The sequence below is a fragment of the Ochotona curzoniae genome, unplaced genomic scaffold (assembly GCF_017591425.1).
Source record: "Ochotona curzoniae isolate NIBS_2020 unplaced genomic scaffold, NIBS_Ocur_1.0 scaffold_4701, whole genome shotgun sequence".
NCBI lineage: Eukaryota > Metazoa > Chordata > Mammalia > Lagomorpha > Ochotonidae > Ochotona > Ochotona curzoniae.
The window spans coordinates 82,348,073-82,374,879 of record NW_024467122.1 but is presented as its reverse complement, the minus strand read 5'-3'; the positions used below and the strand labels follow the sequence as shown (position 1 = coordinate 82,374,879).

General features: G+C 57.9%; 1 protein-coding gene across 1 annotated transcript; it reads left to right on the top strand.

The window, feature by feature from the left end:
• The first annotated feature begins 7,237 nt into the window (after positions 1-7,237).
• Positions 7,238-16,048, top strand: CD276 (CD276 molecule). Its single transcript, XM_040968480.1, has 9 exons — positions 7,238-7,292; positions 8,659-8,997; positions 9,147-9,461; positions 9,736-10,074; positions 10,224-10,520; positions 12,896-13,030; positions 13,540-13,581; positions 14,853-14,888; positions 15,861-16,048. The coding sequence occupies exons 1-9, from the start codon at positions 7,238-7,240 to the stop codon at positions 15,872-15,874; spliced, it is 1,572 nt and encodes a 523-aa protein (XP_040824414.1). The 3' UTR covers positions 15,875-16,048.
• The last annotated feature ends 10,759 nt before the right edge of the window (positions 16,049-26,807 follow it).

Below are 26,807 nucleotides of genomic sequence, written 5' to 3'. Positions count from 1 at the left end.
AAAACACAGTCCACTCAGAGGCTCCACTGACCGGAGAGGGAGACAGTGTCTTACCTGTAAACTTGACTTTGATCTTTGTGTGGTGTTCCTTCATTTTGACCTTCAGCCATCTCTGGAGTGAACTTTGAGTGTGAGGCGGAGCTGGGGAGTTCCTTGTGTGGTCAGGGCTGCCCAGTGGTCACAGAGCACCCACAGAGACCTCTGGAGTGTGGCACAGTGGGTAAAGCCACCACCTGCCATGTCGGCATCCCATATGGATGCCTGCTCTGCATCCAATCCAGCTCCCTGCTCGTGCACTTGGGAAAAACAGCAGAAGATGCTGCTAGTGTTGGGGACCCAGCCTCCCCCATGAGAGCCCCGGCAAACTCTCTGACTCTTGGCCTCCTCCTGGCTCAGCACAGACTGTGGTGGTCATGTGGGTGAACCAACAGCTGGAAGATATTTCTGGCTCGCTCTAACTCTGCCTTTCAAGTAAGTAAATAAATCTTTTTTTAAAAAAAGGGAGGGAGGGCAGGGAGTAGCACAGGTGCCTAGCCTCTTGCTGTGTGACTCCTGGTTGGACAAGCGGGCTTTGGGCAGTGTGCAAAAAAATGACCCCAGTCTGGGCAGCAGCCTCTGAGGTGTGAGTCATGGGCCCAGGGAGGGAGGAGGAAGGGCGCAGAGGGTGAGGTCACAGCCCACGAGTCTCTCCCTGCTGTCCTTTTCCCAAACACCAGGGGCAGGCGGCGGGGTGGAGGGGAGTCCACCAGCCAAAGGGGAGGGCACAGCCAGGGTTTGGGGGTAGGGAGCAAAGCAGGCAAATGTGGCTACCCTCAATCAGTGCTGCGGAGATGCTGACTGCGTATCCACCCCCCGCCCCCGGAAAGCCTTGGATGGCGGGGGTGGGGGTGATGGGGAGCAGTGACAGTGTTACAGACTTCTAGGGAGAATGAGAAAGGAGGGACCCAAAGATGGGATTGACTCAGTGGGGCTGTGTGCAGGAAGACCTTGGGGACCTGGACTTGGGGCTCCCAGCGGGTTGTCTTGGCCGGGGATGTTGGCGTCAGGGAAGGGAACTTTTTGTTCTGTGCCTGTGGCAGCAATGGCTGTAATTACTGCGTCTCTCTTTCCCTCCCTGCCTTGTCCTGTTTTATTCTCACTGTAGTCCAGGGGATAGGACCATCATCCCTGCCTTAGTCTTAGAAATGTGGAGTCCAATTTGGGCCATGTCACAGCCTCGATTTTGGAATTTGAACCCAGGGCCCTCACTGCGTGCAGGGTAAGGCAGGTGGCCAAAGCTCCAGTGAACAGGGCCACCTGGGGGCTGATGAGCATGTGGGCCCTTGAGCAGCTGTGTGTGTGTGTGTGTGTGTGTGTGTGTGTGTGTGTGTGTGTGTGTGCGCGCGCACGCGTGCACGCTGCATTACTGTATGGAAGTCCTCCCTGGGCTCTGGGTGTGTGTCCTGTTCCTGTTGCATTCCTGTGTAGTAGTCCTCTGGGGGCACAGGGGGAAGAACTGGGTCTCCTTGAGTTGTCAGTGCCACCTGCCTGCCAGTCTTTGCCCTGAGGACACAACTTCCTGTGTCCATCTGCTTGCTGCCACTGTCCTCCCAGCCTGCCATCCTACACCTCCATGGCATGTGTGCTGGGACGCCCTGTGCGAGGACAGCCCAGCTGTACCTTGGTTGCCAAGATGGCCTCCCAACGCACACAAAGCTGAGTTGGATCGTGGGGCTGGTGAGTCACGTCCAGTGGACAGAACGGCCCCTGGTGACTTAGAAGATCAGGAAGAACGAGGCCAGTAAGGAAACTCTTACCTCTGCAGGCTTCCCCCCACCATGCCCACTCGCTGTACCACCCCCCCCCCGCCCACTCCAGGTCCCCACCCACTGGGAGGGTTTCAGGGCAGTGAGTTGATTGTTCCCTATTCACATGACTAGGAGGTTTTGGACCCATTTCTCTAGTTCCAAAGTTTGTCTTCAATGCCTGTCTGCCTTCTGTGATGGCAGCAGCTGTGTGGTTTCAGGCACAGCCCCAGGTGCTAGCCGAGGTCCTTCCTTGATGACTATGGGGAAGCCTTGAGAAAGCCACAGCCGGCCCAGGGGACCCTCGCCCAGGAATCCTGGGGCTGCTGTAAAATTGACCGCAGTCTTGGTTGTTGTGTGTCTTTCTCCCTTTCCTGAGTTGAAAAGAATGACCGGCCTTTGGGGAGCAAACCCGTGGATGGAAGATGTTTCTATTGCTTTGTCTTTGAAAACCAAACCAGGACAGACCAACCTGCCCTCTTCAAACAATAGTAAAGAACTGGTCATATTATAGTTACATATGTTAATATTGTAATTATCGATTTGTTTCCCAAACCTTTTCCCCCCATTTTATTATGAGAACTTGATACTAGTCAAACACCCCGATTCCCACACTCCAAATTGCAAGTGCTCCAACACGGAGAATGTTCTGAACCCTGGCGTGGTGCCCACACGTGGGAAGTTCTGCACCCAACCTCATGATGGGTAGACAGGAAACGCAGGTGCCCTGGGAGTGCCACATCATGTTACCCTTGGGCTGTGCATATGTGTGAGGTGCAGGGGAGGCACAAATGGATTGCATGTGCAGACCCGGGTCCCAGCCTCCAGCTAGCTTACTCTGTCTATGCAGATAACCCAACAGAAAATAAGAAGGAAACACTTCTGGTCCCATGGTTTTCAGAGAAGGGAGGCTCAACCCAGTGTATCAGCCATCTGTGCCGGTTAGCCCGATGCCATGCCTGGATTTGCTTTTGCTGTGACCGGGATGAGAGAAGTGCCGACCTGCTCGAGGTGCCAGGTGCCACAAGCAGCCCGTGTGTGAGAAGGCAGAGCCCGGCATGGCTTTCCACATTGGCTTTGGTCATCGTTCTTGTCTGATATCACTTTCAATGTTTTTAAAAATGCGCTTTGAGAGAGGGTGTTCATTCTCTGGCTTGCTGAAACCTGGAGTTGAGCACTTGAAGTCTTCCACGGGGGTACTGGGGGCCAAGTATCTGGTCCTTCACCTGCCGCCTCCCAGGGTGAGCCTGAGTAGGAAGCTGGCTTGGAAGCAGAGGAGGGACTCAACACCGGGCGTTCTGGTGCAGGCTGCATCTCTTCACCAGTGGCGTGTACAGGGCTGCCCAGTGCTGCTCTGCAGGGCTAAATGGGGAAGAGGCATGGCCAGGTTGGCGGACTGGCTGGAAGTGGGCTGGGTTAAGAGACAGATGTCGGCCGAGCGCCAGGCAGAGCTGTTAGTGAACTGTATCCCCCTGGCAAGTAGAACACACCGGTTCCAGAGAGGGCCAGCAGAGGCTATGGGGCGGGCTGCTTGTTCTGGTATTGACCATGAATTTCTGCAGTTTCTCTAATCTTGTCCTGGGGCCTCTTCTCCCTCCATTTTGCCAGCCCCCTTGAAGATCTCCACTCTGGTTTCTTGGCCCCCACCAAGGCATGTGGACCTCCCCCTCTCCTTGTATGTTCCGAGTCTCATTTCTAGGACTCTGCAAGTGCCCACGCTCACCCAGTGGACACAGCTCACAACCCCGACTTTGCCCACGAACAGTCCGCCAGCCCGGCGGGTTTGGTTCCTGGAGTAGATCGTATGCAGCGCCTGGTGTCACCAGAGATACTGATGTGGAGTTTCCAGTTTGCATTCTGACAGTCCTATTTTAGATGTGGCTTCCTTGTGTGGCTCCGAGCAGTGGGGGTGGAGGAGGAGGGAGGAAAGGGAGGAGATGGGAGGGAGGAGGGAGAGCAGGTTCCCAGAACGACTCGGTGCAGATGCTGTGAGAAACACTCAGAATAGCAGGCGCTGACGCAAGAATAGATGCTTACTGAGTTGCAGCCCCCACGTGTGAGCACCCGGGAGCGTTCAGGGATTCTGGCCTGTGGCACTGCTGCACCCTGGTGTCCCTGAGCTGCGGAAGGCTCCACACACCCCATCTGTCAGGGTGTGAAAGCTGGATGGAACCCGATAGCCAGGTGATGGTCGCATGGCTACGCCCCACCATGAGGGAGGCTGGGATCTGTAGACCATAGCTGAGGGGCCAGGGGCCTGCAGGAAGGACAGATGGGTGTTGGGCACATGCTGGTGTCTGCCGCTGAGCCTTGACCGGCAGGGAGCTGTCTGAATCTCCAGTCTTACTTTCCTGTTAGCAAATTGTATTTTTATTTGTTGAGTCAAAGACACAGAAAGAAAAAGATCATTTGTGGGCCCAGCACAACAGCATAGAGGTTAGGGTCCTCGCCTTGAGCACACTGGGATCCCACATGGACACTGGTTCTAATCCCGGTGGCCCCACTTCCCATCCAGCTCCCTGCCTGTGGCCTGGGAAGGCAGTTGAGGACCAAAAAAAAGCTTTGGGACCCTGCACCCGCGTGGGAGATCTGAAAGAGCTCCTGGCTCCTGGCTTTGGATTGGCTCAGCTCCAGCCGATGTGGCCTCTTGGGGAGTGAACCATCGGACGGAAGATCTTCCTCTCTGTCTCTGCTCCTCTCTGTATATCTGCCTTTCCAATAAAAATAAATAAATCTTGAAGAAAGTAAAAGATAATTTGCTCCCCCAATGGCTGCAATCACCAGATCCTTGGTCAAGCGAAAGCTGGGAGCTGGGAGTGCAAAGGAGCTTCCTGCTATGTGGGTGGCAGGGCCCCAAGTTCTTGAGCCATTATCTGCTAGCTCTCGGGGTATGAAAGAGCAGGGAACTGAGGCTGGAAATCCCAGCCCAGGCACACTCCCTATGTGGGATGTGGCTGCCTTCCCCCCCAGCTCAACGCCCACTCCCCAAGCTTTGCTTTCACAGGTGGGAACCTTATAAAGAAGGCATGACAACGTGTCAGAGCCAGGACCAGGCCCACCTGTCGGTCTCATTCCCTGCTGTTTCCAGGTGCCAGGCGGGGCTGCCTACCCTGGCCCATGGACCCTGGGCAGCTGCTCACACCTGCAGGAGGTGTCACCATGGTGCCTCCAAGCAGTCGGCACTGTACCTTCCACAGCAGACCGCTGAGCTGCACTGGCCTTGAGGACCAGCCCTCGCAGCGGGGTCCTCTCTCTGCTCCCTGGGGCCGCTCTGTGAATAATGGCATGAATGACAGAAAGCATGAATGGATTTTTTTGTCAAGGGCTTCTTCACTGCTAGTCATAGAAACTTAGCTCAAAGTGGCTTCAAAGCAGAAAAAAGGAGCGGCCTCCGTGTGTGGGCAGGGTAAGGGTGCAGCTGGCTGCGGGTGCATTGTCGGAGTTCTGTGTGCCCCTGGCTGGCCTGTCCCCTTTGTGGAAGTTAGGTGATGGGGTGGCAGGTGGGGGAGTCCCCCCAGCATCTGAGGCTGAAAGCGTGCTGCCTGGAGCCCCGGATGCAGGCTGGGGCTCCGCTGTTTGGGCTTCATGGGGTTGCAGCTTGCATCGTTTCTTGGGAATCCCCCTGTGGCCCTGACTCTGGGCTCACACACTCCCCCGTTTCTATGGGGACTCATGCACTTCCTGTCTCTGCAAGCTAGGGACAGTCTGAGCCCTCCCTTCTGTTCTGCAGAAGCCTGGGCTGGCCCTGTGGCCCTTCCCCAAGGGGCTCCTGGGAGTTCCCACGTTTGGTTGGGACAAAGGGTGGGAGAAGAAGGAGGGGGAAGAGGGAGGCCGGCTGCTGACTCACTGGGGGGGCGCACATGCTGACTCAGGGCAGTTCCCTCCTGGGAGGTCCTGAGTGCCCGCCATGGGCAGGGATTGGCTTCCTGTTCCCAGGCTCCCCTGCCGTCCTGGTGCAAGGGCAGGGACAGGATGGCTAGGGGAGATAGCTGTTGGTCTGGGACACTCCTGGTGCTGTGGAACCCTCAGGCTGCTCCGTTCTAGACAGCCAGGACTTCTCTCTCCAACCCATGCCCCCGGTGGCCCTTGGGGGAGACTTGCTGGCATGGGGGTGGCCAGTGTTTGCAGGTGACCCACAGGTGGCACAGCAAGCGGGCTCGCGGTGAATGGGGAGCCATGGGAGGTTCTTGCAGGAGCTGAGCAGATTGCCATGTGAGAGCTTCCGTCTGGGAACCTCAGAGAGAGGGGGTGCAGGGAGGTGGACTCCCCAGGGGGCAGGCGGCAGTAGCTGCTGGCGAGATTTTCCTGCGGGCTGCGCTGGCGGTGGCCCCATGGCCCGCCCTGTGGTGTGCCTTGATGAATGGAGCCAGAGGCTGCTGACTCAGCAGCGGCAGGAGAGGCTGGTGCCGGAAGCGTCTGGGAAGGAAGTGGCTGCTCAGGGCTTCCCCACTGGGGACAGCTGGTGTGTATGTGGAGGCAAGGGGGCAGCAATCTGGCCAGGATGCACCCGGTTTGGCTGAGGCCTCCCCAGCTGCCTGTGTGGAGGAGAAAGATGGGAGAAGTTGGCGCTGTTGTCTTTCCCCCGCCCCACCCCATACACACACCCCGGGGTCAGGCGCATCTCTCTCCCTGGGTCAGGGATATGAAGCAGTGTCTGTTGCTGTTGTCCACCTCTGGTAGGGGACTTCAGCAGGACGTGGCACATAGGGTAGTAGCTGCAGGACGTGGCCAGGCTGGGATGGTCAGACTGGGAACAGGGTAGTACCCAGGGGGAATCTAAGGTCCCTTGGGCCCTTGGTCTGATCTGGGGCCCCACAGCAGCCCATCACCCAGTCCTGATTCTAGCTTTGGGTGGCAGTCAGCCCCTCCACTGCAGTCCCACATTCACACACTGCCTCCTAGAAGGCCACCCACACAGGTCCCCCAACTTCCCCGACCCCCTCCCACCCACGTACCAAACCCCACGGAGCCCTCCCATTCAGCTACCCGGACTTCACCCCCCCATCCCCCACCCCCCCCACAGTGTCCATTCCACCTGCCCGGGTCCTCAGTGGCGCCTCCTGCCGTCCAGATAAAGTTCACACCTTTTAGCCCATCCCTAAGCCTGGCTCCAGCCCAGCTCTTGCCTGCAGGTCTTTGAGCCAGACACATCAGTGTGTGTCCTTGCCCTGGAGTGCACCTCTCTGTCCAGCTTCCTCCTCCTGACATCTGGGCAAAAGGCTGCTAGTTCCCCAGCTGCCACCACCACCACCTCCTCCACTAGCCTGTCCTAACAGGCTGGTAGGAAAGGATGGGGAAGGAAGGGGAGGGGAGGGGAGGGAAAAGGAAGGGACCTCCCGGCAGGCAAGCCTGGGCAGGACTTCTGAAAAAAACCTACTCTTCTTTCTCCTCCCCACTCCTGCTCACCGACAGGGCCAGCCACGGAGAATCAGGGGTCACCCCCTCCCGGGAAGATGCTGCGAAGACATGCAGGCACCGCCCTGGGAGTGCTGTGGTTCTGCCTGGCAGGTGAGGGAGGACTCTGTTCCCTTGCACCTTTGAGCTCTCAGACCTCCATCGCCAGGTCTCTGAGATGGACATGCGAGCTCTGGGTGTGAGAATGCAGGCTCCATGTGTGCTGTGTGCTCCCTTCCCCTTCCCAACCCCGCCCAGGGCCCTTGGCACAGTCTCTGTCTATTGCCCGGGACTTCCCTACCTCGAGGCATCTTGCAGGATGCCACTGCCTCATCCCACCTGGCTTTTTGTTTGAAATAGCACTCACCTTAGCCCTTCCTGCCCCCACCCCCACAACCCCACCCTGACATCTCACACATTCCTGGCAGGCTTCCCATGGCCTGCTGCCAGGCAGGCTGCCCTGTATCCACTGTAACCAGGTGCACCAGTAGCTACCAAACAGTGTCTTGCAACCCCATGTGCTACTTTGTTATCAGCCACATAGCAGCCTCCCAGAGCTGGTGTCTGGCACCCCCTGGTGGCCACAAGGGGTGATGCCCACATTTCTGTAGCTCTCTGCAGGCAGCCCCTCTGCGGGTGGGACTTAGGGCAAGCACTAGGTACCCTGTATCTTTCCACTCATGGTGCCCTGAGTGTGCCTGCCATGCTGGTGCTCAGGGGCACACACTCTACCCAGCCAGGAGATATGCCAGAACCTTCCAGAGCTCTACAGAATTGTTGCCATAGAGGCAGAGGTGACAAAATTGCGTGAGGAAGGAGGGCTGGTGTGGACAGCCATAGGACCTGCTCCAGGGCTAAGGGCCCTCTGCCTCTCTCTCTCTCTCTGTATCTGGCCTTTAGGGATTCCTTCCCCTCCCCTGGAAGTCTCCCCAACAAGCCCCTACTGGCACTGCCTCCTGACTTAGCCTTAGATCTGTCCAGTTCTCTCCATGTGTTATCAACTGAATCCCCTCGGGAGCTGAGCCACCCTTGTCATAGGGACCACCATGGAAGCCTGCTAGCTGGGCCCCTCCTGCTCTCTGCAGAGAAGTCGGAGGGCATCTGGAGCATTATAACCCACACAGTGCCGGGCAGCCAACCCCCTGCCCCCCACGTCCACCCACAGCTTCCCACCAACCTGGTGTGCTGGGACTGGGACCTGCCCTCCCAGCCGGAGCCTTCCACACCCACAGCACAGCCCCTGAACCCTCAGCCTGCCCCACCACTGGCACTGGTCCAGCCCTGTTTCATTCCTCCTTTAACTCTCAGCTTCTCCCAATCGCTTCAAAGTGTGAATCCTCTGACCTTGTTGGAACATTCTCTATTGGGTGCCTAACCTTGATGCTCATGGAGGCAGAGCTAGGAGCAGAGAGGCACCGAGGCAGGGATGGTGGTCTGAGGGCCTCTGCACCCTCACATCACAGCCACGCCCCTCCCCCAGGAGCCGTGGATGTGCAGGTCCCCGAAGAACCCGTGGTGGCCCTGGTGGGCAGCAACGCCACCCTGCGCTGCTCCTTTGTGCCCGAGCCCAGCTTCGACCTGGCACAGCTCAGCCTCATCTGGCAGCTGACAGACACCAAGCAGCTGGTGCACAGCTTTGCACAGGGCCGTGACCAGGGCAGTGCCTATGCCAACCGCACGGAGCTGTTTCCGGAGTTGCTGGCACAGGGCAACGCATCTCTGCGGTTGCTGCGTGTGCGTGTGGCCGACGAGGGCAGCTTCACGTGCTTTGTGAGCATCCGGGACTTTGGCAGTGCAGCGGTGAGCTTGCAGGTGGCAGGTGAGCACTGGGAAGGGGCAGCCCAAGCCCTCCCTCAACCCCCGGCCACTGAGCATCATGGGCCCCTGAGTGCTCAGCTCCCACGCCTCCTTCGCCCCTTGCACCTGCCTTGGCCCTTCCCTTGACCCTTGCCCTTGGCTGCCCTGCAGCCCCCTACTCGAAGCCCAGCATGACCCTGGAGCCCAACAAGGACCTGCGGCCCGGGGACATGGTGACCATCACGTGCTTCAGTTCCCGCGGCTACCCTGAGGCAGAGGTGCTGTGGCAGGACGGACAGGGCACGCCCTTGGCTGGCAACGTGACCACGTCGCAGACCGCGAATGAACAAGGCCTGTTCGACGTGCGCAGCGTCCTGCGGGTGGTGCTGGGCGCCAACGGCACCTACAGCTGCCTGGTGCGCAACCCGGTGCTGCGGCAGGACGCGCACGGCTCCATCACCGTCACACCCCATAGAAGCCCCACAGGTTTTTGCTGACGTGACCCCTGGAGGGAAGGGGGGCCCGCCTCAGTCAGGAAGATGAGAAAAATCATGGGGTGGGGTAGAAGAAAGTAATCTAGACCACTTAGGTGCCCACCCAAAGAGCTCAGAGACATCATCGTAGTGGGTGGAGAATAGAGGGTGGGAAGGGTGGCTTGGACCAGCACCCTAAGCCCGTGTCAGAGCAGAGGGGGACAGATGAAATGGGCAGGGGGAGGTGGATTGGGAGGCCATAGCTCACAGCCACGCCCCTCCCCCAGGAGCCGTGGAGGTACAGGTCCCCGAAGAACCCGTGGTGGCCCTGGTGGGCAGCAACGCCACCCTGCGCTGCTCCTTTGTGCCCGAGCCCAGCTTCAGCCTGGCACAGCTCAGCCTCATCTGGCAGCTGACAGACACCAAGCAGCTGGTGCACAGCTTTGCACAGGGCCGTGACCAGGGCAGTGCCTATGCCAACCGCACGGAGCTGTTTCCGGAGTTGCTGGCACAGGGCAACGCATCTCTGCGGTTGCTGCGTGTGCGTGTGGCCGACGAGGGCAGCTTCACGTGCTTTGTGAGCATCCGGGACTTTGGCAGTGCAGCGGTGAGCCTGCAGGTGGCAGGTGAGCACTGGGAAGGGGCAGCCCAAGCCCTCCCTCAACCCCCAGCCACTGAGCATCACTGGCCCCTGAGTGCTCAGCTCCCACGCCTCCTTCGCCCTTTGCACCTGCCTTGGCCCTTCCCTTGACCCTTGCCCTTGGCTGCCCTGCAGCCCCCTACTCGAAGCCCAGCATGACCCTGGAGCCCAACAAGGACCTGCGGCCCGGGGACATGGTGACCATCACGTGCTTCAGTTCCCGCGGCTACCCTGAGGCAGAGGTGCTGTGGCAGGACGGACAGGGCTCGCCCTTGGCCGGCAACGTGACCACGTCGCAGACGGCGAATGAACAAGGCCTGTTCGACGTGCGCAGCGTCCTGCGGGTGGTGCTGGGCGCCAACGGCACCTACAGCTGCCTGGTGCGCAACCCGGTGCTGCGGCAGGACACGCACGGCTCAGTGACCATCACAGGTGAGGCACAGACACAGGCGAGCAGGTGGCTGCTGGACCCTAAGCTGGCACCGTGATAGCTTAGTTCAGGAACTCCCCAGCAGGCGAGCTTTAGGGGATTGATTTTGTCAGCAGATCAGAATCTTTCCTAATACTTTTCTGAGAGTGCTTCAGGTGTGCCTAGGCACGCATTTAGGGAACAGGTGGCCCTGGGCCAAGGGTGCCTTCCCACGGGAGCTCTGCAGGTGCGCTGTCTGATGGTGAGGCCGGCCAAGGTGCCAGGGTGCCTTTGCACGGGAGCTCTGCAGGTGCGCTGTCTGATGGTGAGGCAGGCCAAGGTGCCAGGGTGCCTTCCCATGGGAGCTCTGCAGGTGCACTGTCTGATGGTGGAGCCCCCAGAGGCTGCTGGACCCCTGCAGGTGGTCTCAATGTCCACTCCACAACTCTGCCTTCTCTGCTGCCCCCTAATGGTCAAGCACTAGATGACAAGCTCTTGCTTGTTCCTTGTTGTGGTTGCCACGTTTCCTAGTCCAGACAGACACTGCTTGTTCCTGGCTAGGGGGTTGTGAGATGGACTCAGGCCCACGCCCAGGACTGCCTTGCCTCTGGGCTTAGTGCTCCAACTGGCTGACCAGTCTTCCTTTCCACCTCCTCCACCCTCCCCGTTTGGGTTGTCTGAGCTTTCCAGGGTCTCTCTCATTGTTCACATCCGGGTGGCTTTTGTGTGTGTCTTGTTCTCTTTCCTCTTTCCTTGAATTTCCTTGCCACCATCCCCTCCATGTCGCCACCCCCTGCCAAGCCCGCCGACCTCATCCCCTCCACTCCCCCATGTCTGCTCTGGTCTCGGAGCTTCCTGACTCCCTCCATCTCAGTTCTCTCTTCCTGTGCACACTGCCTGGCATGGCCTTGGTCTCTGACAGTCTCAGAGCCAGCATTGCCACTCTAGCCTGCTCCCTCCTCTTCTTCCTGCAGCTTCCTGGCAGGGCTGCCTTCCCTCTGCCCATCCCAACTCCCCAAGACAACCCTCCTTGTACCCCAGGGAAACCTTTGGGCTCTGCTGTCTCTTCCCTGGGCCCTCCTCTGCTGTCTTCCCAGGCGTATTAGCAGGGAGCTGGATCAGAAGTGGAGCAGCCAGGGCATGTGCTGGTATGGGCCAATAGCTTAACTGGCTGCACCACAGTGCTGGCTCCTATCTGGCAGCTGGCATGTCAGGTAGTTTGTTTAGGCCGATGGCATCGAGCACATTTCACAAAAGAGGATGCTGAGGTCCCGGCACAGAGGGAACTTGGCCAAGGCCACAGATGGCCATCATGGCCCCAAATGCCTCGGAAATCGGATGAATGGTCCATGTGGCCGTTTGCACAGCTCTGCGGGAGGGTTGTTGGCCTCTCTGAACTCTTCCTCAGGCTAGAGGACCTTGCCCAGAACCCTGCGGCAAACGTGAGCCAGGCGCAGGATCCTCAGCCTACTTTCTGCTCCTCCCCAGCAGCCAGCCTCCCGGCTTGGCTGCAGCAAGGTCTGGCCTAGTTTGGGAGCTTTGGCCTGCATCCGGTTCCCTGCAGCTTCGTCGGCATTGTTAAAAACACTGCGGGATGCAGGGGTTCCCTCACCTGGACTGCACCTGCACAGCCCCCTGCCAGCTGCTGCCTTCTGCTACCCTGCCCTGTCTGGGGTCCTTTGGCTTCCAGAGCACAGAAAAAGCAGTGTAGCTTTGCCCGTGGTGCCTGAAGGGCATACCTCCCTTCCCGCACACCTGTACCCTGCAATCGAAGGGTCTACCCTATGCTATGGCCCACAAGAACTCCTGGGCACCAGCAGGCTTGAAGGGCATATGAGAAGGAACAGAGACCTGGGCAAGTTCTGCTCAGCATTTGAGGCCCGCTGGGGGTGGAGCTTGTGTTGTGCTGGGGCAAAACCAGTGATGCCTGGGGGAGGGGTCTGGTATACTAGGGGTGTAGGGGCAGGGCCAGGGACGGGGCCATGATGCCCTTGGGGAGGGGCCTGGTATACTAGGGCGGAGCCAGTGATGCCTGGAGGAGGAGTCTGGTGCACTGGGGCGGGGCCAGTGGTGCCTGGGGGAGGAGCCTGGTATACTAGGGGTGCAGGGGCGGGGCCAGTGATGCCTGGGGGAGGGGTCTGGTGCACTGGGGTGGGGCCAGTGGTGCCTGGAGGAGGAGTCTGGAGCACTGGGGGCAGGACCAATGCTGCCTGGGGAAGGAGCCTGGTATACTAGGGGTGTAGGGGTGGGGCCAGTGATGCCTGGGGGAGGGATCTGGTATGCTGGGGGCGGGGCCAGTGGTGTCTGGGGCAGGGGTCTGGTGCACTAGGGGCGGGGCCAGTGACGCTGTCTGCAGTTCCTGGGCTGGAGATGACACCCTTCTCCCCTCTCTTCCCAGGGCAGGCCATGACGTTTCCCCCTGAGGCCCTGTGGGTGACTGTGGGGCTCTCTGTGTGTCTCGTGGCCCTGCTGGTGGCGCTGGCCTTCGTGTGTTGGAGGAAGATCAAGCAGAGCTGTGAGGAGGAGAATGCCAGTACGTGGAGAGGCCGAGTGTGTGTGTTTGCATGCTTGCATCGTGTGTGCGGGATCACACACGTGTGTAGGAACAAGTGTGCAAGGGTGGCTGCAGAGAGGATGTGGGTGAAGTCAGGAGGGGGGGCAGAGGGGTGTGGCTGGCATGCAGCTAAAGGGACTTTGAAAAGCAGAGGGGTCAGTCTAGATGACCTGTGGGCTGTGATCAGCAGGGCAGCGACTGGGAGACGGCAGGTACGAGCAGAGGGGAGAGAAGGGAGCCCGAGTAGCAGGGTGGATGGCTGGGGAGAGAGACGGAGGGTGGGTAGGAGACACAGTCCTGGTAGCAGAGTGAGAGGAGGGGGCTGTCGGCCCTTGGCTGGGTGCACCAGCAGGGGTTCAGTCCTCACGCAGGCCTGGCCCTGCTCTGACCGGAAGCTACCACCTCGGACCACAGCTGGGCCCTGGGAGGGCAGAGAGGACCATAGGACCCAGAGAGGGCTTGGCTCACTCCAAGGCCTTGCCTTGCAGGAGCCGAGGACCAGGAAGGGGACGGAGACGGATCCAAAACAGGTGAGTGTGAGCTTGGAGCTCATGCAGAAAGACTCAGGGACATGGAGATGGGGGGGGGCTGGTTCTGCTTTCAGTTGTACCCCCAGGCGGGAGCCGCCTGTGGGTACCACTCTCCAGGGCCAAGTCCCCATGGCTGACTCTGCCCTCAGTGAGTTGAGAGAGCTGGGATTCGGGAGGCAGGGCGGGCTTCAGGGGCCTTGGGTCAAGCTGCTGTGTCTCTCTGGCCTCGGTTTCCTGTTCTCTATAATGGGCTTCGTAACAGGCTTCCTGGGTCTTTTGAGTCCAACAGAATGAGGTGCTGTATAGGGAAAGCCCAGGTGCCAAGCTGAAAAATGCTGGAAATTGACAAAGCATCAACAACCGTGTTCAGCAGCCTGCAATGCCTTGCTGGTTTCTTCTCGCATCTGTGGGGCTGCCGGGGAGCTGCTGTCACAGCTACTGCCTAACCTGGCAAGATGGGAGGGCTGTGTGATACAGCACTAGCCCGAGACTGGATCCAGTAGCCCCACCTTGGTTTCCACAAACTCCTGTGGCCGTCATAAAGTTAAAAACCCTAAGTTTAGTTTAGGAGAACCCCATGTGGCTCTGGCCAGGTGCTTGGTGTCTGGCCTTTCTCCTACCATCTGTACCATCGCTGCACTGCTGAGTGCGGTGTCGTCCTGTGGCCATCAGCCACTGGCCACTGAAGGCCTCCCTTGTGCAGGGGCCCGGGCTGAGAGAGGCAGGTCCCGGGAGGCACCACTTCCCTCCCCACCCCACCCCCCCGCAGAAGGAAGGCCGGGGACTGACACCTGGGACTTCTATAAATGATGCCAATTAATTCTCCACCTGCGCAGGCGCTGCCGTGCAGCAGGCATGGGGACAGTCTTGGGATCTGACCTCGTTTTTGTGCTGCTCAGAGGCGGGAGGGGGGAGTGGGGAGTCAGATTCACCTGCATCTCAATGTGGACCTGAGGACATATGCAAGTATGCCAGCCCCTCGCCACACCCAGGCGTGTGGAGTAGGCTCGGGGAACCCGTGCCTTGCAGCCCACTGAGCTCTTGTCCCATTCTCTGGATGCAGACCACTGAGGCCCAGAGAGGGGTGCTTGCAACCACACAGTCCTTGGGGAGCAGCCCAAGGCCCTTCCTGGTGCTGTCATGTTCCCATCCCACCTTCCTCTTCCCCTTCCCCCATTTGGTTGGTCCTCACAGCCAGCCCTGCCTCTCTGCCTCCCTCCCCACATCCTCTCCCTGCCCCCCTCACCACGTGCTGCCTCCTCTGTTCACAGCCCTGCGGCCTCTGAAACATGCGGAAAGCAAAGAAGGTAATAAGCCCCTGTATGTGGGAGACTGCGGACTGGGGCATCACCCTTTAAACCATGACTTGAGGCTCGCTCCACAGGAGAGCCTGTGAGCTGGCAATGGGCTGGGGAACAGAGAGCACAGACAAGACAGAGCCTTGCCCAGGAGGGCAGCGCCTCACGGGCCCACCCCCCTGCGGCCCACCAAGTCTTCCAGCCGAGTGCTGTGTACCTGTTAAGGACCCGTATTGGGGGTGAGGAGATGGAGAGAAGCCATCCCCTGCCTGTGATTCAGATCCAAGCAAGCAAGCGGATCCTGAGGATGGTGCCCTGAGCCCTGTCCTGGCCCCTGCTGCCCAGGGAAGGTGGTGACCTGCCCCCCCACCCCGGCCCCATTGCCTCTGGGCATGCTAGGCAGCCACAGTTAGCACCCATGCATGTGGCTGGCCAACTGTGGGGAGTTGGGGTTACGGCAACTTTCCTTGGGGACAGCAGAGCGCAGACATGAAGGAAAAGCAGGGAAAGGTCCAGGGCCTTCCGCCTAGACTCCCATTCCAAACCAGGATTGATTGGGATGGGGGTGCAACACATGAATCCATGGGTGTGTGTGTGTGTTGGAGCTGGGTTGGACCAGGCCTTGGATGGAAGTTGGTGGGTGTATGTGTGTAGGGAGGGGTCACGGGCCTTGCAGGGAAGTTAGTGGGGAACAGGGCAGGCAGGGGTGGGTGACAGCAGAAAAAGTTGGATAAAGGGTGCAGTCTGGTGTCCAGGGCCTGCCCCATGCCCCACGGCCTCCTGTTCTGGGTAAGGACTCTGAGCACCCGGAGTTAGCCTGGGTCTTGCGTGGAACAGTTGGGCATTGCCCATACCTACCAGCCCGCTGACAATGTGTGCCTGGGTGCCCAGGCTCCCATGTGACCCCACTTCTGGCAACTTTGCCACTAATGCTTTTTTCTGCTTTTCTTCCCCCTCCCCCGGCCCGCCCACGGGACACAGATGAAATCGCCTGACCCCGGAGACCCGGGAGCTGCCACCCCCGTCGCTCCAAGGGACGTGGTGTCACCTGCCACCTTACCTCTCCTGTGACATGATCCCCGTGCTGCCTCATTGCCTTATATCTTAGGGGCACAGACCCCTCACCGCCTTCAAGCACCAGGACCACCCCAACCACTGGGGCTGGCTTGGTTTCATCCCAGGCTATCCAGGCCCATTCCTGCCTTACTTCTCTTGGGGTGCTTGGCCCTCACATGGCCTCTCCCGCAGGGCTGTCCTTTCTCACCTGCAGGCAGCACTGGTACCTGCTCCATCTCCTCAGACCTGGAGGGTAGCCTCCTGCCTGCTGGCTCCGTCTTGGCATCCCCTTCACCCACCCTGAGTGAAAGCAGGCTCACACAGCATCCCCACACCACGTGCAGGAGAGCGCACCCAAAGTCATGTGCTGGAACACATGTGGAGCCCCCCTCACACACCCCTCTCAGGAGCCCCACCCTCCACCTGCCCTGCCCCAGGCAGCCTGTGCTGGTCACACTGGGTCTGTGGTTTGCAGTGGGATCCCCCCACCTCTGCAACATTGGTTCTTTTCATCCATTCGGTTAAATATCCACTGAGTGACCCTGGAATACCAGCACTCAGCTAGGTACTGGGGACCCAGTTGAAAAGACTGGTCCCCTCCCACCGCCACTGCTTAGAAGCCCACCTCCCAACCCCCACCTAGGCAAACAGGGTCTGTGGTTTTTCTGGGGTTGGGAATGCAGCTCTGCCTCACTTCCTGTTGTGCCCGCCCACCCGCACCACCCACCCACCCACCTCCTCCACTCCCAGCTTCCTGGATCCCTCACCTCCCCACACCACCCCCATTCCATCTCTAGTCCTCACCCAGAGTGTGGGCTGGGAGCAGGGTTCACAAGCCTGAGCTGGCAGCATGGACAAGGCTGGAGCCTGCTCACCCTGGCCACAGCCTGGCGTGGGCGAGGGCTGAAAGGGCTGTGAGGATGCAGGCGGCTCCCCCTGCCCCACTGTGGTGCTATTCTAGGGCCAGGTAGCTATGGCTCCCTGTGTCCCTGGCCGGCCCCCACCCCAGGCAGTAAGAGCTGCCAGTGTTGATGGCATCCCCTACCCCCAAGATGGAAACGGGACGGCTTCTAATTTAAGCGGGGGACTGAAAACTTTTGTAAGTGGGGGTGGGAGTGGGAGGGAACATTTTGGTGAAAATAAATGCCTTTATATGAAGCTGTTCCAGTCCTGTGCTTGTGTTAAAGGCCTCTGCTGTTGTTTCCATTTCACAGATGGGAAGACCGAGGCCCAGTAAGATGCAGGCCCCAGGAAGGGGATTCTACATAGTGTCCTTGGCGGACCCTGTGACACGGGCACCAGGTTTGGGGGGTCTAGCTTCTGTCCAGTAGCCCTGGGTCAGATATTTGCCTTCCCCGAGCCTCAGGTTTCTTGTATGAAAAAAGGGGACTGCAGGAGCCAACACTGTGCCTAGGGGATGAAGCTGTTGCCTACAGCTCTGGCATCCTGTATGGACACCAGTTCAATCCTGGCTACTGCACTTCCCATCCAGCTCCTGGCTAATGTGCTTGGGAAAGCAGCATTCCAGGGGTATGTGTAAGCAAGGACCTGGATCAGGGAATGGGAGCTGAACACGGGTGCTTGGGTCAGGTGTCAAAATGGCAACCCCAGCGCCCTTGACTTTGGACCCCAGCTTCATTCCTTACTTGTTACACACTTTTCACACTGCAGAGCCCGAATTTCCTCAGCCAAGTAGCTTGCAGCGTGTGCATTGCAAGCAGAACACCTGTCACAGGGGACAGTTGTCGCAGTGAGGTCCCATTGTCACTGCTCTGGGCTGGCATTAGATTGAAGAACACTGGTTCAGAAGATCCACCCTGGCCCCTTGGGGCCCCTGTGTAAGCAAGCACCTGGCTTCAGTTATAAAGGTGGAGATGGGGACACTTCTTTCAGAGGAATTGTCCGGAGACACTCCAACATGCGGAGTCCCTGCAGTCGGAGCCACCCACTGCTGCTCCCAACATTTGTAGATTGAACACGGTGGTGCTGAGTGAGCTGTCTGCACCTCAGTTTGCTGGTCTGTAAAATGGGCCTGCCTCCCAGTCCTTTTCCTTTCTTATGGTGATGCTGCATCTCCTGCTGTGGTGGAGGAGGGGTCCAGCAGGTGTGTGACTTGCCCGGGGACTGCCCAGTAAGATGAGGACAGTGGCCACTAAGTCCCCTGCTGACAAGTGCCCTCCAAGACAGTATTTTTTAGCTGCTTTCCCTGGGCGAAGGTCCAACACGTGCATTTTAATGTAGAAATAATTTTTCCAGCTGTAGCTGGCAGATGCTCCATTCGTAAGAGCGAGGGGGACAGAACTCATGTGGAGCCAGGATGGTGAAGCTGCATCAGCCAGTCAGAGAGGAAAGACAGGAAGGAGGGAAAATGGCGTAGCAGAGGGGGTGCACTGCTGTCAGCGCATGCGCCAGGGCTGTGCTGAGCCGCCCACTGGACCTGAACACCTGAGCAGGTGGGTGGGTGGGGCCAGTCAGTGTCCTGTGTGACTTGGGGTCATTCTCATGGGCCAGTAACAGCCTGGGTTACACGTGAGGAAGTAAGCAGACACGCACGCCGCAGCCTGTGTGTGAGAACCCAGGCGTCGTCCCCCCCCCCCCCCGACCCAGCATGTGAGCACCTCGGCTCAGCTCCCCCACGTGCCTGTGTCCCACCCCTCCTCCATCCTTACTGCTGTGGCTCCTTGTAACACAGCCCCAGCTCCGGTGAGCCCCGTGATGCATTCAGGTCACTCCTGGAGTCGGTAGGCCTGCTAGGGCCCGGCTGCCTCTGCCAGCCAGGCTGTGGGATGCCCCTGATGGAGATCCTTATTCAGCAGCTGATACGGGCATCCCAGGGGCTCCAGCCTGGCTCACAAATGAATGCAAAGTAGGATTTGCATGTGTGTATATGGAAGTCTTTGTGAGCTGGCGCCTGCCACTGGCCCACCACCACTGTGTAACAGAAGGGGATCCCTGCTCCCCGTGTTGTATGACTCCTGGAGAGAGCAACAGCGTCCCTCCCATGGCTCAGCCCCTCCAAACTCAGCACAAAGTGTGCCCTTTCCCTCCCCAGCTTGGCTCCTGAGCCTCCAGATGTGCAACCCCAGGGCAGCCATCTGCCCTGCTCCCCGTGGTTGTAGCTGTCAGTCTGTGCCTGTGCCTCAGGCTCGTGGCTCCTCAGTTTTACAACTCACCCCTCTACCTCCACCAGACCCTGGGGCTGCCCTGGTTCCAGTCTGCAGCCTGAGTAAGATACATGGGCTGGTGAACCAGTTGGCCAGCTGCCTGGTCGGATCAACTTCCACTCTGTGCATGTATTGGACTGCTGCACGGTATCCCATAAATATGGGACACAACAAGACAGAGATCTTCCTTCTCCTGAATCACTCCCCAAACAGCTGCAACAGCCTGGCCTAGGTCAGGTCCAAACCAGGAGCCTGGAGCTCCAGCCGAGTCTCTGTGTGGGTGTGGGGTCCCAAGGACTTGGGCCATCCTCTTATCCTTTCCCAGATGTGTTAGGGAGCTGGATGGGAAGTGGAGCCAGGACATGATCCACATGGGTTGGTGGTGGTATCCACTACACCACATTTTCATTTAGGAAATTTTTTAAAAAAAGATTTATTTATTTTTAATGGAAAGTCAGATTTTACAGAGAGAAGAAGAGACAGAAAGGAAGATCTTCTGTCTGCTGGCTCACTCCCCAAGTGAACACAATGGCCGGAGCTGAGCCAGTCCAAAGCCAGGAGTCAGGAACTTCTTCCAGGTCTCACACATGGGTGCAGGGTCCCAGGGCTTTGGGCTGTCCTTGACTGCTTTCCCAGGCCACAAGCAGGGAGCTGGATGGGAAGCAGGGCTGCTGGGGTTAGAACCTGGGATCCTGGTGCATGTAAAGCAAGGGCTTTAGCCGCTAGGCTACCACACCAGTCCTTCATTTAGGAATGTAAAGTGTTGGATGCAATTTCTGTCTCATTCTACGTTAACCTTCATCTTTCTAACTAAATAAAATAAAACCTTATCTACCCAGCATCCAGCTGCCCAGTCTTGTCTTTCCCAAGCTAAGCTCACCAGGGCCCTGCAATTTACCTCTCTCTCCCTCAGAGAACCCCGCAGGGCAGCCCTGGACCACGGTCTGAATCCCATGAGGCTGGCGCTGTGGCATAGTACATTAAAGCCTCTGTTGGCATGGCACTGGCATTCCATAATGGGCCCAGTTTGGAGTCCCAGCTGCTTTATTTCCAATCCAGCTCCCTGCTAATGTTCTTGGGAAGGCAGCTAAAAGTGGCCCAAGTGGTTGGACCCCTGCATCCATGTGGGAGACCTGGAAGAAACTTCTGGCTTGGGATCAGCCAGCTGCAGCCATTGCGGTCATTTGGAGTGAAACAGCGCCTCCAGTTTGGCCTCGGCCTGGGTGCAGGTCCCGCCCACCCCTCCCTCTCTCACGTCTCTGTTCCTGCTGTTCTCCGTGTGTCCTCTTGTCCACTGCAGCCAGAGAATCTGGGCCAACCCCAATAGGGGCTCCTGATGGAGGCCGCAGTGGGACGGGAGCTCTGCCAGCATGGGAGGGGGCAGGAGGATGAAGGACAGAGACAACTGGAAGAGGGACAGTCATTCCTTCATAAACCAACCCTCCCCACCTCCCAGCCCTGCACCTTAGAGTGGGGGACCTCGCCGCTCCAGAGTTCCTTGCCTCCCCCCAAGCTTACCCCATTCCACAAGCCACACTATCCATGAAAAAAGGATTTCCCAGTAATTGAATAATGCAAATGAGGCTGCCAAAAGGTACACAGCCTATTTGAAAGAATAATCTATTTTAAAATCTTTTAGAGGCTCCTATTTACCCAGAAACAATTGATATGGTAATTACAACTCTCTCTCTCTGTCTCTCTCTTCTCTCTGTAGCCAGACAAAGCTCTCGAAGCTGTTGGCTGGGCTCCCCCCCTTCTCCCCTTCCTCTCCCTCGACCCCAGGGAGCGAACTTGATGCCTTTGAAGCTCCCTCTTCCCTGCAGGCTGTGCCACTGAAACCAGGCCTACAGAGCAGTGCCCCTACCCCTTCTTGCCAAGAAGGCTTCCCCAGGGCCACCCGTGAATGTCACCGTGGGAATGGAGAGGTCTGAGATAATGGGGCTGTGGGCCGAGGCTGGGCCACAGTGCCCAGGCACTTGTAGAAGGAAGGTGGGTTGGGGGGGGGAGGGACCAAGCACTAGAGCAGTGGGAGGTGCCCCAGGCACACCCAAGAACCAGCCAGGCTGCCCGCGTACAGCTGTAATCCCCTTAGCGCAGCTTCACTCTGGTTTCATCATTGGATGCTGGCTTTGTCCTGCGGCTGAGAAACAGGCTCTTTGCTAAGGAGCTTGTCGCTGGGTGGGTGGAGGGGAACGGCACAATCAGTAGGTATGATCCGAGTCCCAGCCAGGTATCTCCCAGCTCTATGGAGTGGGGCGAGGCAGGCTCAGGGGCTCCAGGGGCGCGGGGCGGGGTGGGAGGGGATGATGCTTTCTGCCTGGCCCTCCTCCCCATGCACCTGTCTGCCTCAGCTGCCCTGACTTGATGTCTTGGCTCTGTGTAGATGTGTGTGTTTGGTGTCGGGGATGGGGGTGGATGAGGGACAGAAGAGACCTAAGTTGTGACAGTGACGCCCAGGAAGGGACCCCCCCCACCCCGCCCCGCCCTCCAGCAAATGGCAGCTGAGTCCTGAGAAGGAACTTGAAGGCTCCCACTGGCAGCCCAGGGTCAGGTCCAAAGAGTTTGCTACAGCAGAGCCTTCAGATAGTTCAGAGAAAATGCATTTTGTGAGAAAATTATTCCTGCATTGCAGACATATCTCCCCAAATAAACTTATTTTCCATGAATTTTTTGAAGTCCACTGGTGCTGACCGTGTGAGGACAAGAGCACCAGCTCAGAGAAGCCTCTTACCTCCGGAGGTGGGAGTGGGTGGTCGTGTTCAGCAGCACAGGGTTGGGCGGGAGTTCCTTCCAGCAGCTCCTCCTCGGAGGGAGTCGGCATCCTGGCGGTGTTGGCGGCCCCCGAGCCCCTTGAGAACCTCTCTCCTCCTGACTGCATCGACCTCCTACTAGCTCCTACTCTTTTCCTAACAAACACCTTTAAAACATTTATGAAGGCGACTCCAGTGAAGTCAACACGCAGCAGCACTTGTCATAAGATTGCCTTCTAACAGGTACCACTTCAAGTTCCTAGGGGTCCCAGGCAGACACTGTGGGCGCCAGGCTGGGCTGGGAGAGCAGGAAGACTGGAGGCTTAGCACCATGGACAGCGCCCCGAGCTGTGCCCTCCCTGCCAGGAACTGGAAAGCTAGCCCACTGGGTAAGTTGAAATGAACAAGCAGAAGGAGCTGATGCTTGGGACCTGTGTAGGGAGGTGCGAGCATGCCTTTTCAGTTGAACAGCTTGTATGACGCCCTGCTGGTCAGTGGTCCTGTAACACTGGCTGGAGAGGGCACCACGGCATGCACAGGGTGCAAAGTCCCTTGAGATCTGCACTTGACCGTCTGCCCAGCTGTCTGGCTGGTCTGACTGACCTTTGAACTCCAGGCAGCCCCTTCCAGCCCTCCCCTTGCACATCTGAGCTGCTGTCTGTCTCCACAGGCTGCAAGGCCAGCCCTGCCCCTGAGCTCAGAGGGCAACCCTGGTGCGGAACTGTCGGGAAGAGGGCTCGACCTCGTCCTGCTCGCCCAGAAAGGGTCTCCTTCTAATGAGAGTGGTTTGTATCGCCATCACCTGAAGCCCAGAGCTGCTCTAATTATGCATCTGGCTGCAAGCTGACAGGAAGAGCTTGAATTATTAATCTGAAGTGTGCTGAGTGTCGGGATGCGGAAGGGACAGCTGCAGGCTCACATCCAGCCTGTCTGTGGGGACCTCATTAGTGACCCCTCGGATTCCCCCTCCCCCGCCTTTGGCTTCCCTCCTCCCCCTCCCCCGCATCTGGCCTCAGCCTCTTCCTGCTTCTGTCTCTGTCACGTCTCAGACCTTCCTTCCCCTCTTCTCTTTGTGCTTCTCTTGCTAAACTTCCTTCTTATCCTAAGCCCTTCAGCCTAGGTTCTTCTGTCCCCATGGGACAGATGGAGGACGCTGAGGCCCAGGGAGGGCAGGGGCTAGCCCCTGGGGCACAGCCGCACATACGTGCTTGCTGGCCTCGGACAGGGCTGGGCAGAGCAGGACCTTCAAGGCTTCCAGTTTGAGGTCCTAGATTTCTCCCCAGCCCAGCTGTCACCTTCGCAGCCGCCTCCCCTGACCCTGATCATAAACTAATGGCCAACCTGGCCCTAGAGAGAGTGTGCCCTTGGCCTCCCTGGGGGCCCTGACTCTGGCTGTGGACTATAGAGGCCATAGATCTCATCCCACCTGCTCACCACCAGGTCGGTTAGCAGAGGACCAACTGTCGTTGGGCACTACCCACTCTGTTGCTGTGGAACCCAAAGCTCATGGGCCTTGGAAGACAGTGTGAAGAGGCCCCCTGGGGACCCAAAGCCCTGGCAGAATCAGGGTCCTTAAATCTGGCTGTGTGGCCCTGTGCAGGTGTCAGACCATCATGGTGTGACTGTCTTTTAAAGATTGATTTATGAGGCCTGGTGTGGTGGCCTAGAGGCTAAACTCCTCGCCTTGAAAGCGCCCGGGATCCCATATGGGTGCCGGCTCTAATTCCGGCAGCCCTGCTTCCCATCTAGCTCCCTAATTGTGGCCTGGGAAAGCAGTAGAGGACAGCCTAAAGCCTTGGGACCCTGCACCCAGGTGGGAGACCTGGAAGAGCTTCTGGCTTCAGATTGGCACAGCACCAACCATTGCGGTCACTTGGGGAGTGAATCCTCGGATGGAAGATATTTCTCTCTATATATATATATATATATGTATCTGACTTTGCAATAAAAATAAATAAAAACATTTTTAAAAATAAAGATTGATTTATGGGACCAGCACTATGGCTCAATGAGGTAACCCTCCACTCTGTGGTGCTGGCATCCTATAGAGATGCTAGTTCATGTCCCAGCTGCAACACTTCTGATCCAGCTCTCTGATTGTGGCCTGAGAAAGCAGCAAATGATGGCCCAGGTCCTTGGGATTCTGCACCACATGGGAGACCTGGAGTAAAAAGCTCCTGGCTTCAGATCAGCTTAGCTTGGCTCCAACTGTTGTGGCCATTTGGGGAATGAACCAACGGTGTTGCCCAGTTCCGGGTTGCTGGAGCTTAATGCTTTGGGGAGGAGTTTGAGAGGCCCTGGCACTGTTCAGTGGCCCTAACAGATGCCACTCACTCCCCCTCCCTAATGGGATGGGATAAAGGGCACTGACTCTCTGTGGGCAACACCCAGGCTCAAACACCTGTGGGGTGGTTGATGACCCTGGCAGCAATCATGGGGCTCTTAAATATATAGCTTCCTCTGTTTAAAACTGTAACTCAAGCCAGTCCTACGATGAGACTGTCCTGAGGACCCCCTCTGGATGCCAGGCAGCCGCGGAACTGCTGCTGGAGACCCAGGCGCCACTCCTAGGCCCTGGAAGAGGCAGCTGCCAGGGACAGAGATAGGGACAGAAGGAAGGGAGGAAGGTGGGGGCAGCAGAGAGGGCAGGCTGCCTCGCCCCACAGGTGCCCCCTGAGTGCGTGGGGGTAGGGGCAGGCTGGGCATTCAGGTGAGTGAATGCCTGCTGAACCAGCAGGCCCTGCAGCTCGGCTGGCGGCTGACGATGAGCAGTTCTGAGTAAGGGTTGCCCACCCAGGGCTGGTGCGCGCAGCAGCTGGCTTTTTTCCAGGAATTCTGGCATTTTTTTTTTCCCTGTAAACTTGTTCTTTTTAAACAATGGGGGAAGCAAAACAGGTGTGCAAGCCACAGTTTTGGAAGCCCTGTGTGAGAGGAAGAGGAGTCCTTAGAGCAGTGAGCTGGACCATGGGTAGGATCAGCTGGCACCTTGGGGGGTTGGGGGAAAGGAGGTGTCTGAGCTGTCCCTCCAGCAGCTTCAGTACAAGGTGCTGTCCTAACAGGAAGTGGCTACAGAGGCGGAGGCTGGAGCACCAGCAGAACCCTGCCTGTTGCTGGGTAAGACGGGTCCCTACGCTGGGTGCCAGCCTACTCTGCTCTTGTCCATACCAGGCTAGGAGGCTTGCCCCGTTGCTGTTCCTGGGCTCCCAGGCTGACCCCATACATGCTGCTCCCACAGAGGCCAAATGATATGCTCAGTGGCTGTCACACATGTCTGCCATTCCCAGTTCTGCATAGCTGCCTGAGGTCGAGTGTGTCTGCTCCCAGCACCCACTCCACAGAAGCCAACAGTTCCTGGGCCAGGCGAGATGGGGAGCAGGGTAGGGAAGTAAGTGCTAGGACAGAGGCAGCCTGCATCGCTGCCTCTGTGAGCGGTGCCAGGGTGTTTGCTGTCTCCTTGGCACCTGTAAATGAGCCCTCAGCCCCTTCCTCCCTCTCCAAGGTGCGCTCAGATGATGCCAGTCCCCACCTTCAGTTTGTCTGGCTCATTTCTGGCAAGAAAACCCCACAAAGGACCCCAGACCTCCTGGCACACGCCCTGCCCTTAAGGGCAGAGGTGGCTTCTGGGGGCTGGGTTTCTGCAGGAGGGTAGACGGAGTTGTCACCCACAGCAGAAAGCTTCTCACCTCTACTGCCCCAGTTGGGACAGGAACCTGGCCGGGCCAGAGCCCGAGAGCCACAGGCAGGTGTTCCTGAGTATTCCTGGCGGGGAGTCACATCCCATTCAGTGTGGTGCCTGGCCTGTGGACACAGCTGTGCCTGTGTCACCGGCTGAGGAACCCGCAGACTCTTTGGCGTGCACGGAGGGCACAGGTTCAGTGGGAAGGGTGGCCAGTGAGTAGAATCAAGCCTGATCCTCAGCTTTCCACCCCTGGCTGAGGGTGGTGAGGAGGAAGGAGGGGGACTCAGGCTGCACATGTGCTGGGAGTGGTGAGGGCTGAGGTGTTGAGCTTTCCCGGGAAGACCCAGTGGTTTTCTAGTCATTCATTCCCCAGCGTGCTAATGATGTGTGGTCTTTCTGTACTAAAGCAAGCCTCTTGTCTCTAGTGCATGATATAGGTTACTGAGTTCCCATTTTAAATTTTTTTTTGTTTCACATTTTTAAACAAATTATGTGATTTTTTTAAAGATTTATGCATTTTTATTGGAAAATTGGATATACAGAGAGGAGGAAAGACAGAGAGGAAGATCTTCTGTCCGATGGTTCACTCCCCAAGTGGCCACAATGGTCGGAACTGAGCCAATCTGAAGCCAGGAGCCAGGAGCTTCTTCCAGGTCTCCCACCTGGGTACAGGGTCCCAAGGCTTTGGGCTGTCCTTGACTGCTTTCCCAGGCCACAAGCAGGGAGCTGGATGGGAAGCGGGGCTGCTGGGATTAGAGCCAGCGCCCATACAGGATCCCAGTGTGCTCAAGGCAAGGACTTTAACCATTATGCTATCATGCCATTTTACATTTAAAAATATTTTATTTTGTTTTATGATATAGTTCCATAGGCTCTGGGGCTGCCCATGCCCTTTGCTAAGGTCTCTTCCCTCTTCTCCAAGTTGCCATTTTTAAAACATTAATTTTATCTATTCCAAAGGCAAGGACAGAGAAAAATCAAATGGGGTGGGGATTGGGGTTGTAGAGGAGAGAAAGAGAGAAAGAAATCTTCTCTCCACTGGTTCACTTCTCCAAATGCCCAAAACAACCAGGGCTTGGCAAAGCCGAAATGCGAGAGCCTGGAACTCTACCTGTGTCTCCCATGCTGGCTGGCAGGGACCCAAGGAAAGATTTGAGCCACCGCCTGCCTCCTGCAAGGGAGTGCATCAGCAGACAGCTGGGAGCACAGCCAGGAGGCAAGCCCAGGCACACTGGCGTGGGATACGGTCTTAACTGCTAGGCCGGGTGCTTGGATGCGA